The sequence below is a fragment of the Amia ocellicauda genome, chromosome 22 (genome assembly GCF_036373705.1).
Source record: "Amia ocellicauda isolate fAmiCal2 chromosome 22, fAmiCal2.hap1, whole genome shotgun sequence".
Classification (NCBI taxonomy): Eukaryota; Metazoa; Chordata; class Actinopteri; order Amiiformes; family Amiidae; genus Amia; species Amia ocellicauda.
The window spans coordinates 13,603,021-13,618,309 of record NC_089871.1 but is presented as its reverse complement, the minus strand read 5'-3'; the positions used below and the strand labels follow the sequence as shown (position 1 = coordinate 13,618,309).

Here is a 15,289-nt window from a genome sequence, read left to right as displayed (position 1 = left end):
ATAAAAATAAAAATTGCTCCACTTCAGCCATGCCATAACATTTTACAGTTACAATAAAACAGGATTTGCTGTGTGTGACTGCTCTGACTGAAAGCAATACTGAAAGTGAAAGGCCCGTAAAAGTGGTTTCTATGTTGCCCATGAGCCACTGCATCGGTGTGACTGCGGCTGGGCTCAGAGCAGAGCAGTGACGTCTGTGCAGAACGTTAAACCCCAGTGCAGATGGGCCCGACTTACAACTTTCCAAAGGAAGCTCAAGAATTGTACCAATTCAAACAGCTGGGTGTTATAACATGACACCTTTGTCAGAGGTTTTATTTTTTAACAAAAAAGGTGTGCGGACAAGCAAGTGGAAACCTGCTGTGCGTGCAACTACCTCTTAATGCAAGAGCTTGCACCTGTACCTATAAAACTGGGTATCTCTTTCTCTCTCTCATATCTATATCTATTTATATACGCGTGTCTATATATATCTACAAGACAAACCTGACATGGCCTCCTTTGCCATTTGAACACAAATAAAAGTAGTCCACATTGGTCTACACATCAAATTGTAAAAAACACTTAACGAAGCTGCAAGCATATATGCAAATCAGAATAACCCATTTTAAAACAGCTTTGAAGTAAAGGGAGGAGAGTATGTAGACTTCTTCAGTACAATCAAAACAGGAGACCGATTAGTTCGATATCAGCCTCACCAGAACATGATCTGGCAAGAACTGCTGAGAGAATTAACACCAAGGAAGAGGTGGAGAGGAAGTAAATTCTGCACCTATGGCAGCCAAACTTAGAAAAAAAAATATATAAATAAATAATATTGCTAGGGTCACACGTGAAGGAAGAGCACCTCATTTGCTAAATATACCGATGTCTGTCTCTTTGGTAACCTTGGGCTTGGTAGTGACTCCACGGCAAGTTTTAACGAAGGCGGTGACCCATAGGCTGTTCAAGTGAATTCAGCAAAATCATGCCTGTCTTGCCACATTATGTTTATGAGTGCCGTTTTTTCTTTTTGAAATGATTGTACTTATTTTTAAAAAGGGGGTGCTGCGGCGCTGGTCCCTAGGCGGCACTGCAGCCTGACATGAAATCTGAAGGGACACGTCTGAACTCTTGCCAAGGGGTGCACAGCAATTGCATTTCAGGTCCGGCTGGGGCAGGACTCTAATTGCCCTTCTCACTGCGGTCCTGGGTTATTTCTCCCCATTTACCAATTACCTTTTACAAGGAAAAAATTACAAGGGGGGGGGGAAGCAGAACGATTCTTGGGGACAGTATTCCCCCAAACCACACCGAGGCAACCACCCCTTGCTTCTCCCATGAGCACCAATGGCACAAGACAGCATGTTCTATTGAAATGCCCAAGGGACACTGTTCACAAATACAGACATGTTTATTGTTAAGACACATATGAGAAGGTATTCATTCTGAGGATTTGTGGTAAGAATTTTTCCACTGTTTGAATTTGTATGACACACAGGAACTGTGAGAAGGTGGAACTGAATGGTCATTCCAGCCACTGTGGGTGGAGACTGACAGAAGCCAAGGGAACCTCACCCTTGAGGTAGTACAGACAGGCCTGGCTCTGGAGTATGTCATCTGTTTCACAGCAGAGACGCCTGGTACCCAAATACAAACTATAAATCACCTGTACATTGAATAAACATGCAAAATAAACCTTCAGGAAAACCAGACACCATATCTGATCAACATACAGGCATCACAGAGAAGTAGGCCAGAGAATTTGAAGTGGATAAAGCCTAAATCCACCCAGACGGAGAGGGAAGAGAGTACCCGACAAACTCAAGACTATTCCCAGAAACGTGACATGGAGCAGAAAAACAAGCAAGGTGCAAAACGTAGTCAAAAACATCTGCACCTGTTAAAGTACTTTAGTTCCTAAAATATTGAAGTAGTAGTCCACTACCATTTAAGCAAGATTTGAATTCCAAATGGCCAATTAAAACAATCTGGACAGAAGAGTACAAGACATTTACCAGCATTGTCGTTTCAATTGCACCATTTAGAGACAGTAACCTCAGCTTCGGGCTTTGGATTACATTTACCCTTTTTCAGATCAACAGTTCATATCCATAAAGTCAACACTAAGTCATTCGTTAGTCTGTCACGTTCTCATGGAACAATAGAAATATCGAAATACATTCATCTTGGAGAATTCAAAAATAAGATGGAAGAAGCCTTTTATTTTCCTAAATTTGGAAAAGTTTAACGAAAAACAAATCAAATCAGATTAAGAAGAGCAATTGCTACAATTTAGAGTGTACATGAGGCTAGGCTTTTTCAGGAAAAGGCAGCAAATCATATTTTAAGTGTAAAACTAATTTATTGAGGGACACTGCAGCATTAAGTACATAACTCATTGTGCTGAGCCTTTTTCCTTGGCAGTCTCCTTAAATTCCAGCAACTTTGGCACCACCTCCAACTTCATACTTTTGGATGACAGGTTAGGCAGGCAATGCGAGCGGTGGGCCCCTGTTCAAACCGTGAGCACCAAAGGCATATACTACAAAGTAAATTGCTAATAAATGCAAAGACCTTTGTGAACCTTGTGCATTCTCCAATCACAAAGATTTAATTATATACAGGGTAGGCTTCAAATACAAATCTGCTGTTCGACACATTTCTCCGGGTTCCGCCATGGTGAGCCTCTCCCATTATTCCCCACATGGCGGACTTTGATTAATGGTAGGTGTATCTCGGACTTTCAGACAGGCACTTTGCAGGCACCCTTCAGGTCCTCGACCAGGAAATCTCTCTTTGGTTGCTTAGCAAAGACACCATGTGACATTTCAGGGCACAAAGAACTCCATTCCATTATTCAGGGGAAACAATTGCTTGTCCATTCCAGAACCGTAAAAGTTAACACTAGAAAATGGAAACGGTTTCTCCATGAAGGCAGGCCTCTTCCATTAAAAGAATAAAGGGGGGTGGGGAGGGACAGTGCACAGAAGGGAGTTTTACAATTCTGAATGTAGTAGTCCATCATGAAATCAACAATTAAGAGTATATAAACTTTCCTTGACTTGATTACTAACACAAAGATTAAAGTGGTATCTTAAGACATATCTAAATGCACATTTGCATTACCAAGGCTCCCTCACTGAAGTAGCCAACAACAATAATACATAAATAAATAACCACTGTATTTGTCATTGAGGTCTACAGGACAGGTTAATAATCGGTGTATATTTAGTGACAACTGTAAGATGACATATTTGATAAATGAATCTGAAACTACACAGACCAAAACCAATATTGAATACCTATGCCTGGAACGTGGTGCTTCAGTTTATTCAGCTCATCTGTAATACGAAGTAAAAACGATGCCAATATAGTATAGGCCCCAGTCCACACATTGAACTGCCATTCGGGGCCTCTGCAGGGGAGCACTACTGTACTGTCCATAGAAGGGGCCGTTAACTCCCTGCCGGGCTCCGAAATTTGACAAATTCTGCAGGGGTCCCAAATATGGAGCACTCTTCTAGCCCAGTTGTTTTTTTCAATAGGCAATTCAGAATCGAAAGATCATTAAAGAGCTCATAACATTTATTTAACAAAGTCTAATATAGACATGATAATTTGTTCATTTCAGCTGGAACAAACAGAGAAATTACACAGGGAATATTTCAGGACCTGTAAAATGAGCTAAAATAAGAACAGGACATTTGTCCCGCTAACTTCAAGAGTAAAGGCCTCGGACACAAAACAGTGGCCAAAGGTTTTGTGTTACTGTACAATTTTGTACACGGTCATGCTTGCACTTCCACAATACAAAGCTGGGAACTATTGCAACGTAAGCAAAAGCTGTCCAACTTCAGACAAAACTGGGTTCTCTTTCAATATATGTAGGCCTATAATTAACCAATATGTTGCCTCAAATTAGTAGAGCAATTCATGGATATGCTTGCCTGCTGTAACAAAAAAGGGGAAGTGTGCACATTTATGGCAAAATTTGGCTCCCCCATAGTCTTCCGTATCATTATGCAAATTATTCCCCAGCTACGCACCTGCGATAGGATGCACAGACACTTAAAATAAAACACTGAATGTGTCCAACTGCTGAAGAGTAGTTGGTGGTTGAGAGTACGGAAATGTAAAAAATATGGGGGGGTATGGTTAGGAAAAAAGTTATTTTAGGAGATCCATATCAGCCCTCCACAAGCAGTGCACTATTTAAGAAATTGAGAAATTACACAGGGCTCTTACAGTAGATGTGGTCTGAAACAGCCTGAGTGAGATAATCTCTTCAATTTACATTTTATCTGGGTCAGTCTTGGTTTCCAGACAGCCACAGCAAGACAGTGAGAGACAGAATAGAAATGTATAATATATAAATATACACACACACACACACACAATGCAGTAAAGAATCTGAACCCTAAACCGTTGGAACCCCAACCAAAAGCTTACAGAACCAGTGTCCAGGGATGGAAGACTTGGATGGAAGACATAGCATTTAAATTTCAATATAATGTAATATAACTGTACAATATAGCAGTCATATGCTGGCTGTCCTGTTGCATACACCAATGTCTGCAATTATGAAGACATCTGACTGCTGTATTAGTAAAAGCAACCTCAAAAAGCAATTAATAAAATATGATATTTAGATTTAAAAAATAAAGGGTCAAGGGTTAAAAATAAAATGTATAAATGAGCTTGCAACCTAGGTTCAAAGGTCATTAATAAATAAGCAAAATAAGATATTCATTGGACAACTAACCTGTAACAATTTACAAAAAAAAAAAAAAAAACATCTGTCCACAGAATACTCCACTTAACTGTAAGTGACAAGTTCACTTTCTCTGCACTACTTACGTTCTCAAAAGGGGAGACTGAAGCAACAAAGCAGTGAATCAGAGGGCACAGATCACCGAGCCCAATACAGAACCCTCCCCATCCATGGGACACAGGACAACACCTCAGGGTTCTGCGCTTAAAAACGTCACAAACCCAAATTCCATCACTTCCATGTGACTTGTGATAAACGCACCCACACAGGCATGGTGTGCACCCACACAGCACTGGCGTTCAAACAAAGCTCAGGTTAACATAAAGAGGCCAGTTTGCATAGTGTAACAAGGTCTTATCTTTGCTGAGGGTCTTCAGATTGAAATCTGCTAAAACAGTGAGACGGCAGTGTGCTTCTATTCCCTGCAGTACTTGTTCTACTTTTAACAATGGGGTCATTTGAGGTCAAGCAGAATAACTAGAATGAAAATGGCTTTTCTATGCAGTGTTGGGGACTACTGGACTATTTTGCTGAAAACGGGACTATCCTGCTTACGTCCCATTTTTCCAAGTCTACCCCCACTGCTGTGCTCCATTAGTTTTCGCTTAATTAACCATGAAGTTCCCCTTCTGCAATAATCCAAGTAAAATAAACCAGTTTCTTATTGAAACAAATACATGAATACTAAACAGGAGTTCGGAAAACCCTAAAGCTTTGCAAAAATGATGTTTGTAATGGACCCAAAGGAATTAAGTATTTATACAATGTAGAGATTAAGCACACATTGCATCTGGGCTACTGAATAGTCCTTCAGAAGGAAGTGGATACTGTAAAATTGTAACCATGTTTTTATTGGGTTAACAAGTGGCACACAATAATTGCCCGTCAACAAAAACAATGCTGCTCTGATTGATTGACGTGCAACACAAACCTGGGGGGGGGGGGGGGGCAGAATAAATGAGGCTCAAAAGAAATGCATGCTTTGCCGTTGCACTAATCTTTCTGCAAACTTCAGAGACACTCCTGCTTATTGACACACGCAGCCAGTCTTGTGAAACGTGCTGTCCTGTGTCCGTACGTCTCTGGGCGTGTGTGCGTGCGTGTGTGCGTCTGAGAGTGAGTGTGTGTACACCTTTAAGATGAGGAGGAAGAGAAAGGCCGCCCGCTGAACTGAGTAGGAAGACTACGGGGACTTTTATTCTGACACGGAGACGCAGACTGGCTGCCAGTCGGGTTAAGTGCCACGACTGGGGGCTCAAACCAAGGCACACAAACACCGTCCACCATTACGCCACCGCCGAACCCCCTTTCCCGGCCACCGCAAGCCCACCGGCGCCTCACCCCCGCCACCCCCCACCTCCGCACAAAAACGACAACAAACGCACAAAAACAAGCCGAGCCGCTCGGGAAAGCCGGCTTCGGTCGCTTTCGGGGATTTAAAACCGCGCTCTTTGCAACGCATTTCTGTACGTGTCTCTCAAACGGGACGGGACTCGGGGTCCCACGAAACTCCCAACTTTTCCAAAGCGAGCCGGTGTCCGCCTCTCGCAGCCCGGCGGGACGAGTCGCGCAGCCGGGCTCCTCAACCTCGCTTCACGGGAAGGAGGAGAGAGAAAAAACTGAGCGGAAATTTTAAACTTTTCCACGCTGTAAAGTTTCACACCACCGAGGGGGAAAAGGTCCATTTGGGCTGCGGTTCCTCCGTCCGGCACACTCCCCCCCGCCTGTGAGAAACTCTTTTGACGGGGGGGAGATGGACACAATCCCGACTCCCACGGCCACTGGCCTCGCCGCACCGACGCGCTCGCTGCCTCAATCGCCAGCAGTGAAGACATCCACGTTAGGGGGGGGGAACCCATTAAAATACTTTCAAAACCCCCCCGAACCGGTCTGGGTACAAACTGGGACCCCTACAGCACCAGCCGGGCCAAGTTGCATGCGATTTGGCGACTTTATTCTCTCCAGCGGGAGGTTTGTTCGTTGCAACCCGGAGAGGTGTATTAATTACAGACAAACCATTACCTTACACTCACTCACTCACTCACTCACCACAGATAGGAGAGCAGAAAAAACTTACCCCCGGTTTCAATTAATTCAAAATAAAAAGGTCCCCTTCCACCAAAAGTTTGCCCCCCTTGTAACTTACGGAGTCCAGGTGGCGCTGCTCCGTCCCGCTGTGGGTCTCGCTGGCGGTTCGGGTGAAGATTTCCCCCTGTAATTCGGTGTTTAATTCCCGGGGATCCCCCTTTCCAACCCTCCCCGCTGCCGCTCCGGTTGCCAAATAATGCGCTTCTCACACATGGAGCCGCGGCGTCACCGCACTGGGCATGCGCACTGGGAGCGCCAGGGGGGACCAAGTGCACACACACACACACACACACACACAGACAAAACTACTGACCACCAAGAAGCGAGCGGCTCCCAACTGCAGCATCCCCTTTTCTCTCGGACATTGTGCTGAGGTCCGTCCTTGGCCCCCCGAGTCAGACCCACAGCCACACACAGACAAGGAGGAGGAGGGGGGGGCCGTCTTAGACCTCACAGCTTTGCACGACTAGTGAAGTGACAATGCAACATCACTTTGCACATTGCCCATACTGAACACACTTCCTGGAAACACTACATGTGATTTAAGCAATGTGCTGCAGAAGGTACAACCAGAAATCACAATCACTTGTCCTATTTTATAGTCATAATTGTATATATTTATTTATTTATATGGTTTGTGGTGGTTGGGCACCTTCATTTATATATATATATATATATATATATATATATATATATAGTGTCATTCAGAGGACAACTACAAATGCACTGTAATAAATGAGATCAAGATTATGTGGGGGGCAGGGGAGTTTGGGGATCAGACCATCAGAGGGTCAGAAACAAAGAGTGTTGGACCCGTCGCTGAGTGCAGGTCTGTAGAAAACGAAACGGCCAGCTCAGAGACAGCTCCCATATTTCTCATGCTGCTACAGTAGATCAGATAAGCTGCCAGCTTAGAAATAACCACAGGTCACTCCGATTTCATTACCTTTACCGGTGAACTCGACAACCCCCCCCCCTCTCGCCAACTGCCGCAAAGGAGGGCACCAGCTTTCTTGTATAGGTTAAAACTCTTCATAAGATGTGCTATTAAAGATTGCTGGTTCAAAATAAATACAAACTTCCACCACAGTGTCAGTTGCAAACTATCTGAGCCTTTCACAGTGAAAACCACAGAAAATAGATTGTTCTGTAATGTTAAACATACCTCACGTCTCAGTATCAAAGTAAATAAGAAACTAAGGACAGACTATAATAGGAAAAACATATTCAAACATCCAATTAAATGGATGTATAGCTTCTACACCAGGTGAAATCCTACAGTTTGAAATGTTATTACAGTTCCTTTAAAACAAATTCTAACTACATTTACTGGACCAAAACACAATCTTCCACGTGATATTCAGTATCTACCAAATACAGTATTTAGGAATTTTAAGAAAATACACACCAAAGTATGATACTTTTATCAAGGGACACACACACAATAAATAAATACATACATTTCACCACAATCAAGTAGATATTTCAAGAATATTCTACAGTCTAAGATTGTGAGTTTTAGCATCAAACCAGACTTCACAAACACGTTACTCTTGATAGTGAGCTTAATATAATTTGCAAATATAACGTCTCTACCAAAATATGCCCATTATCCATACCATAAAACAAAACATTAGGGAAAGGGTGACAATTGAAAGAAGCTGATAGGGATGAATACTGAAATGTTTGCCACTAGCCCTCAATCAAATCTGCTTCCCTGAAAAAAGGACTCTATTCTAAATGAATGAAATAAAAGCTAAACACTGACTTGCAGACACTGTGTAATTAGTGTCTGCCTCACATAAGAATCAGTGCGAGTTTAGGAACCAGACAGAATAAGGCTTAAATAAGCTATTCATGTATCAAGGATATTACACACCGAGTGAATTTAATTGGCAGTACGTCTGAAATAAATTTTCACGTCTGGAAAGTGAGTTGATTTCCTTAACAAACTCAACTGCTGCATGTATATCATATCAATATATATTTACACAGCATTCCTTACTATTCGGGCCCACTTAGATTTCTATAAGGTGAGTCCGGGGAGAGCCACACAGCACCCAAATAGTTATCCCCCTTTCTCTTAAGCCTCTTTCACAGACAGCACTCATTCCGATGAGTAAAGCAAATATTGGAAGACAAGGCAAGACAGGGAGACCCAGATCTCTCCAAAAACCAACAGCATGTGCAATCGAGGAACTTCAGCTGAGCACCGAGGAGCAAATATATCCTTTGTGTTTGAATTAGCAGAGCACGGGGGGGAGGCAGTGGGGGGACGCAGGGAGGTCATGCCAGCTTGCATTTACTTTGCTGCAAACAATTAAAGGATAATACCAATAATGAAACACTGATTCCAGATAAAATAAATAAATACTTGACTGGTACTCCTGCTAGCAGAGGACTTTATCAGCAATGAAGAGAAATAATAAAAATACAATGCTTAAACTGACACTTACAAGATCGTACCAAAGTTTTCAGTGCTGGGCTTTTGCTTGGAATTGTATTACCCTGCCTTATGTACGCACAACTATTTTCCTTTTATTAGTCCCCTCCCTGGCACTTAATTTGTGTGGGAATTTTGTGCCACCGTTTTAAAATCTGCATTCATTTCAACATGGTGTGCATATCTGGCTGTGGATTAAAAAAAAGAAACAAAGAAAAAGAAAAAGAAAAGCAACAGGAAAGTAAAATATATAATCATTCCCTTCTTTGCCAAGTCCTGCCTTTCACTCAGACAGCATCCACCTCCCAGGCACCTCAAAGACAAAGGCTTCCCTCCAACATGGTGAAAACCCACCACTGCAGACACTCAGCACGTCCCCAAGGAGCTGCCAGGGATCATGTTTACGTGTGTAATATTAACCCTTTACTGCGCAGACACAACCAGCACAAGGACCCTCAAACACGTGAGGAATGGGAGTAAATGCGTACACACACTATATTTACCCCTAAATCTATATAGAGACAACAGCTCCTTGGGGATGTGTCTGCAGCACACAATATACTATATACATTCAGTCACCACCGCAATTAATGGCACCCTTGATAAAGATGGGCAGAAAAGGCTGTATAAAATAAACAACTCCGTTAATGAGCTATATTATAATTTTCCAACATTCGGAATATATACTTAATGAATGATTAAAGGGAATCAAAAAAATTACACATTTCTCAAATTATACATTTATTCCCATAAAATGAAGTATTACAATTATTGGCACCCATGATTTCAGTACTTTGTGCTCCTCTCTTTGCAAGGATAATGGCAGACTTTTTCTATAGCTTCTTATGAGATTGGAGAACACACTGGAAGGGATCTCAGGCCATTCCTCCACACACAATCTCTCCGGATCCTTGCTATCCTAATTCTAAATAAAAAAATGAATCCACTGTAAGTTGGGCACACTGATGTGCTGGGGAGGAGAAATGGTATCTGGTCCTCAGAGCCACAATTTCTATACAAGACAGTTAGCCTCTGCAGGTTATATTACATTTTCATACATGAATAGAACTAGAAATATGACATCATAATGTACAGATAATAATAATAAAGATAAAGAGTGCATTTGAATTTAAACAACAGCAAATGGTTGTCAAGCCATCAGCTAAATATGTCGCCACTGTCTGGATTCAAATTCATGATCCCATGATATTTAAAGCACATTGAAAGATGTTTCTTGCAAGTTTATCAAGAATAATATATTTTGGGGGTTTATAAGTAGTATATAACTATAAATACATATAAAGGGGAGGGGCACAATAGTAAATGGCTTTTTCTTAGCTCTTTAAAGTGTAAAAGGCCCAGATAGTTTCTGAAGTTTGACACCACACCAAAGAAGTCAAGTCTCAATAATGAGTCTGGCTGCTGATTTGGTTTCCTCCCATTATCTGCTGTGTAATTAGGGAAAACACAGGTTTGCTGAGCGTATCAGCGTCACTGGCAAGATCCTCAGCACACAGTCAAATGTAATACAAATAATCCCTGTTATCATCTCAAACCCTGGAAACTTTCTTTACCAAACAAAACAAAAAAAGAACAAAAAACAAAAACAGAAGCAAGAAGCAGGTCAGTGCTGCTGCCTTACAAGCTCAGAAAGAGGCACGTTAACCCTTCTTTTGCTAGCCGTTAGAAACTGGCAGAGCCCCCTGCTTCCTACATGTGGCAATGGCCGACATTAACAACATGACTGCCTCAACTTAATCCCCATTAAAGTACAGTAACAATGCAGGAAGTACCCCTCCCTGTCACGATCAGCTGGACTCACTATTTGGCAGGAAGTGTCTCCTTTCTGCACTGTTTCGGTGCCGACACCTATTACCTAATAAGCATCACTATCTAGCACCAGACTTTCTGGTTGGTCTTTTGGGCCTTCTGTAATTTAGCCCTCCCCCACCATGCTAAATCATGTGTCGTTTAATTGAGGCCCCAGCCAGCTCCACACATCCACGATTAGGTGCGGTTTTTTTAACGCAGAAAGTGATGCATCTGAAACTTGTGGAGTGCAGTCTTATCAGAGGAATGTCACAGCTTCTGCACAGCAGGCTGGGAATAAAGGCAGTCATGTGACCAGGCCTGCAAGACTGACCTCAGAGTTGGCAATTATCCCTGCTGTAATTCGCCATCAAACGCAGCTACATCATAACCCCGGATCAGGACTTTTATACAGTTATCAAGGACAGAGACACTGAGCAACTGTCTCTCCCGAGCAGATACAGAAACGAGCTCCTATTTAAACGTGAAGAGAAAAGGAAAAAAGGACTTGCATGCTCTGATGTAATTTATTAATACTCTAAAAGGTCTGGTGATTTTAGAGCTTTTAACAATTTTAACAACACTTCCCTAGGGAAAACAACAACAACAACTCTGTGCCCGCCACAACATATGATTCTTGTTGTATATCACTGTATATTCACACTGACTGATCCAGCTCAATTCACTCCTGGGATAAACGCAAACGTATCCTACACATTACTAAATAAATAAAATAAATAAAATAAATAAAGGAGTGATTGTATCCCATGATTGCTTAAGCATTTTATATAAGGTAAACAAGACATCCAATCTCAGTACAACTACATTTGTTTTGGTACTTTTAAACATATTTTAAAAGCAAATAAATACACCCAATGTGAGTCAGACCTTAGAAATTTGTACTTTTCCCTAACTGATCAAAATAACCCAGCGGGAGGTGTTCATCCTCTGACTATCCTTGATGCTTAAATGCAGTCATATAAAATAGGAGGTTCAAGAATGGTGTTTTGCTCTCTTTAAAACATGGAAACCCAATTATGGCTGGATAATCTGTAACAGCATTTTCACACTTAATGATCCTCCCAGGAGAGCCAGTGAGACAATGTTCTTTTACAGTCAGAGGGGAAAAAAAAACAAAAAACTCCCCGCATTCACAAATATGCAACTCATTCATTATTAAATAGAACTTTTTGATGATTTATCATTATGTGATCGTGTCAGAGCATCCCAGAATGCCCTGATGCATCCTTTTCAAATCCCGACAGCCTCTCTCTTCAGGTCAGGGTGAATTACACATATAGCGGTACTTCAGAAGAGACCTTTTGGCACCAGTAAATACGGTTAATAAACCATGTTTCACGTCTGAAGCCCTCTGTCTGGACCGTTACAGATTACAAACCCACAAGAGGAACCCACCCCTCAGATTTTATTCCCTCACACCTGGGGGAAGCAATATTGCGACCCACGATGGTCAGTCACTGTACCCCGGTACGCCTTTTCGATAACCGTGCTTCCAGATAAAGTTTTTTTTTTGCTGTGGGAAGACAATTGTAGTCTGCTGACAAATGCTTTGCCATCTGCCCTCATCAGTGCAGTAATGCATTAAGAAAAGCAGGAAGAGTAATTTTACATAATTGCATAGAAGCTAATTCATTTATTATAAGACTCAAGGACATCACAACATTTGCATTTCCCAATTACACTGCACCGAACATCCCAACACTGTACGGAGCATCACTGGGGTACCGGCCTCTGACAGGGTGAAAAAAAACAAGCAAACGTTGATAATTAACCCCTTCGTTTACCGAAACCTCAGGCGCAAACCTAGACCACAGTCGCTAAAAACCATTTCTGCTCTGAGAAGGATGAGAGAGAGCTTTAGAGTATTCACATTAGCAAATATTAATCCCATGACCATATGGCTTTGATTATTAGGGTAAGTGGGGTATCTGTCACAGTCGATAAAATGCTAGAGTCAGAAGAAAAGCTTAAAACGTCACGAAGGCCTCAGCCTGCTCTATTCTGAATGCAGATCACAGCATGTATAATAGATACAAAAGGAAGTGATTAGGAACTGAAGTCATTAAATCAATGTACACGGCTGTCCTGTAATCAACACAACAGTTTTGTATGAAAGGACTTATGGTTTAAAACCTGGTGGCGAGTCGCCTGTCCCTACAACACGACCCAATTTTGACAGACATGAATTCACAAGATCATTAATTCCTACCACTAGCATGGTTTCAGTTCATTCATTTTCAAAATGAAAGTGATCGAGGATGACACTGAGATTCTGGATGTTGCAGAGAGAAGAAAATACATGTGTTTTTCAGGACCCTTCTCTGGTTGTCACTACGCTGGGGGGTCCCTATACAACATTTCCTATGCCCCTTATTCCCTATATACATGCACTGCCTCCTACGTCTATATCACACAATTGGTTTTCCCTGCATGCCTCCTGAACACTCTTTCCACTTTTTTTTCTTTTTCAATCGCATTGCACTTTTCTTCGCTAGACTTCACTGCTACCTTACTATCCGTACACAAGCACTAATGTAGTCATCTATATATATATGATCATATTATTATCCTGTAAACCTGTAAGTTACCGTGGGTGGGTTACTAAAGGCCACATTTTTTGCTCAAATCTTAACACGGAATTCCCCCAGACCTGAATTGCCTCAAAGTGAAACCATCTCTCTACCGCTTTAAAAAACAGTTTTAAGATGCTGGTTAGCTTCAAAATCCCAGTGAGACAGGGGTAGTTTGTTACAGATTGACCCAAATCAATTCGTCACACACTAGTAAGCGATTAGTGATTATATAGGCACCAAACACTGCTGCCAAATACTGCTCCCACCCCTGCTACTCATAAAGATGAATACTGACGTCACAAGGACGTTGCCAAACAAATTAGTTATTAATAACATTAGACAATGCTAGTTGGATTTATATTTATATGATCACTTCGTTTCCTTATAACGTCAAATTATAGGCAGCGGTCCACAACCGGGCAGTAAAACCACAGGACAAGAAAGCACAATATAAACGACATTATATATAACTAACTATATATATCATTAACACGGCGTCAGGCAACAACCGTGCAATTGCAGCGTGTCCACCTGTGGCTGCGTTTTAATACAGAACAAGATACATAACTTTGCCAGGACTTCGCTCACATTGTTGCCAGCAGCCAGTGACCGTGTTGATGATACAAAACATCACACAAAGTTATTGCCACAACTTTTTTTTTTTTTTTTTTTGTACTTTATCAAAAAAGCAAGTTAGTGCAGTTGTAAAAGCTGTCCGCACTCAAAATGGGGAACCTCTGTGTACCTGGATCAGTTTGGTTTCTTTCTTTCGGGATTAAGTGTGGGATCGAGACGTCTGTCTTCGGACTCGGCGTCGACGGACCCGTGGAGACGGACTTGGGGGGGGCGGGGGGTCAGGCTCTCAGACCCCGGCTACTGCGCTACTCGAGCTCGGGGATCAGCGCTCATGGGGAAGGCCTGCACTGGCCCACGCGATCGGGTGAAAGGAGTGATGGCCACTGTTTATTCCTCCATAATATTTTATATTTGATAATACTACCAGTTTTAAAACTATATTTTCAATTTTCACCGTTGAAAGTACCGCTTTAAACAAACCCGGCTTCCCCGGTTGCTAGGCAGATTTGAATCATTCATCAGTTTCCGGGTATTGGCGGATGAGTAACAACGCCAGCAGCCAATGAGAATGCGGATCAGCCGCCGCAGACATCCAATCAGAGAGAGGGAAGGGGGTGCTAAACGGAAGATTGGCATTGTGTTTGACCAACCATGCGCAGGATTCATTTACTATGGTCCAATAACAATACGTGAAATAGGTTTAAAGCGGATTTGAAGTTATTGTTCGGGCTTGATATGTTACGGAATGGGGAGCAAAAACATCGCGCTAAAAACAACAATATATAAGAAAAATGTATTTATTATAAAGAACTACAGACAAAAGTAGTATACAGTGGGTCTAGTCTTTGTGTGAATATGCAGAGGTCTATAGTTCAGTGGTTCTTAACCCTGGTGCTGGGGGATTCCATACCCTGCTAGTTTTTCTTCTCTTAATGTAACACAATGTAACTATTTTCTTACATTTTACCTTTTAAATTGTGTAACTGATGAGTTGGTTCCTTGATAAGTTCATTATACAAATTTATA

At 42.0% G+C, this 15,289-nt stretch overlaps 1 protein-coding gene across 7 annotated transcripts in view; it reads right to left on the bottom strand.

Moving 5' to 3' along the window:
• gatad2ab (GATA zinc finger domain containing 2Ab) overlaps positions 1–14,513 on the bottom strand; it is a 47,814-nt gene extending 33,301 nt beyond the window's left edge. For 2 of the 7 annotated variants that reach the window (XM_066695879.1, XM_066695880.1), the window contains exon 1: positions 6,900–7,077. Coding sequence is in view for 1 of the 7 variants with exons in the window: in XM_066695882.1 (XP_066551979.1) it covers positions 7,155–7,206 (52 nt within the window). In the remaining 6 variants the exon portion in view is untranslated. Of the gene's footprint in view, positions 1–6,899; positions 7,079–7,154; positions 7,259–14,432 lie in introns of those variants that run through there. The other 5 variants (XM_066695885.1, XM_066695882.1, XM_066695883.1 and 2 more) reach the window with 5 other exon arrangements.
• Between the last annotated feature and the right edge of the window lie 776 nt (positions 14,514–15,289).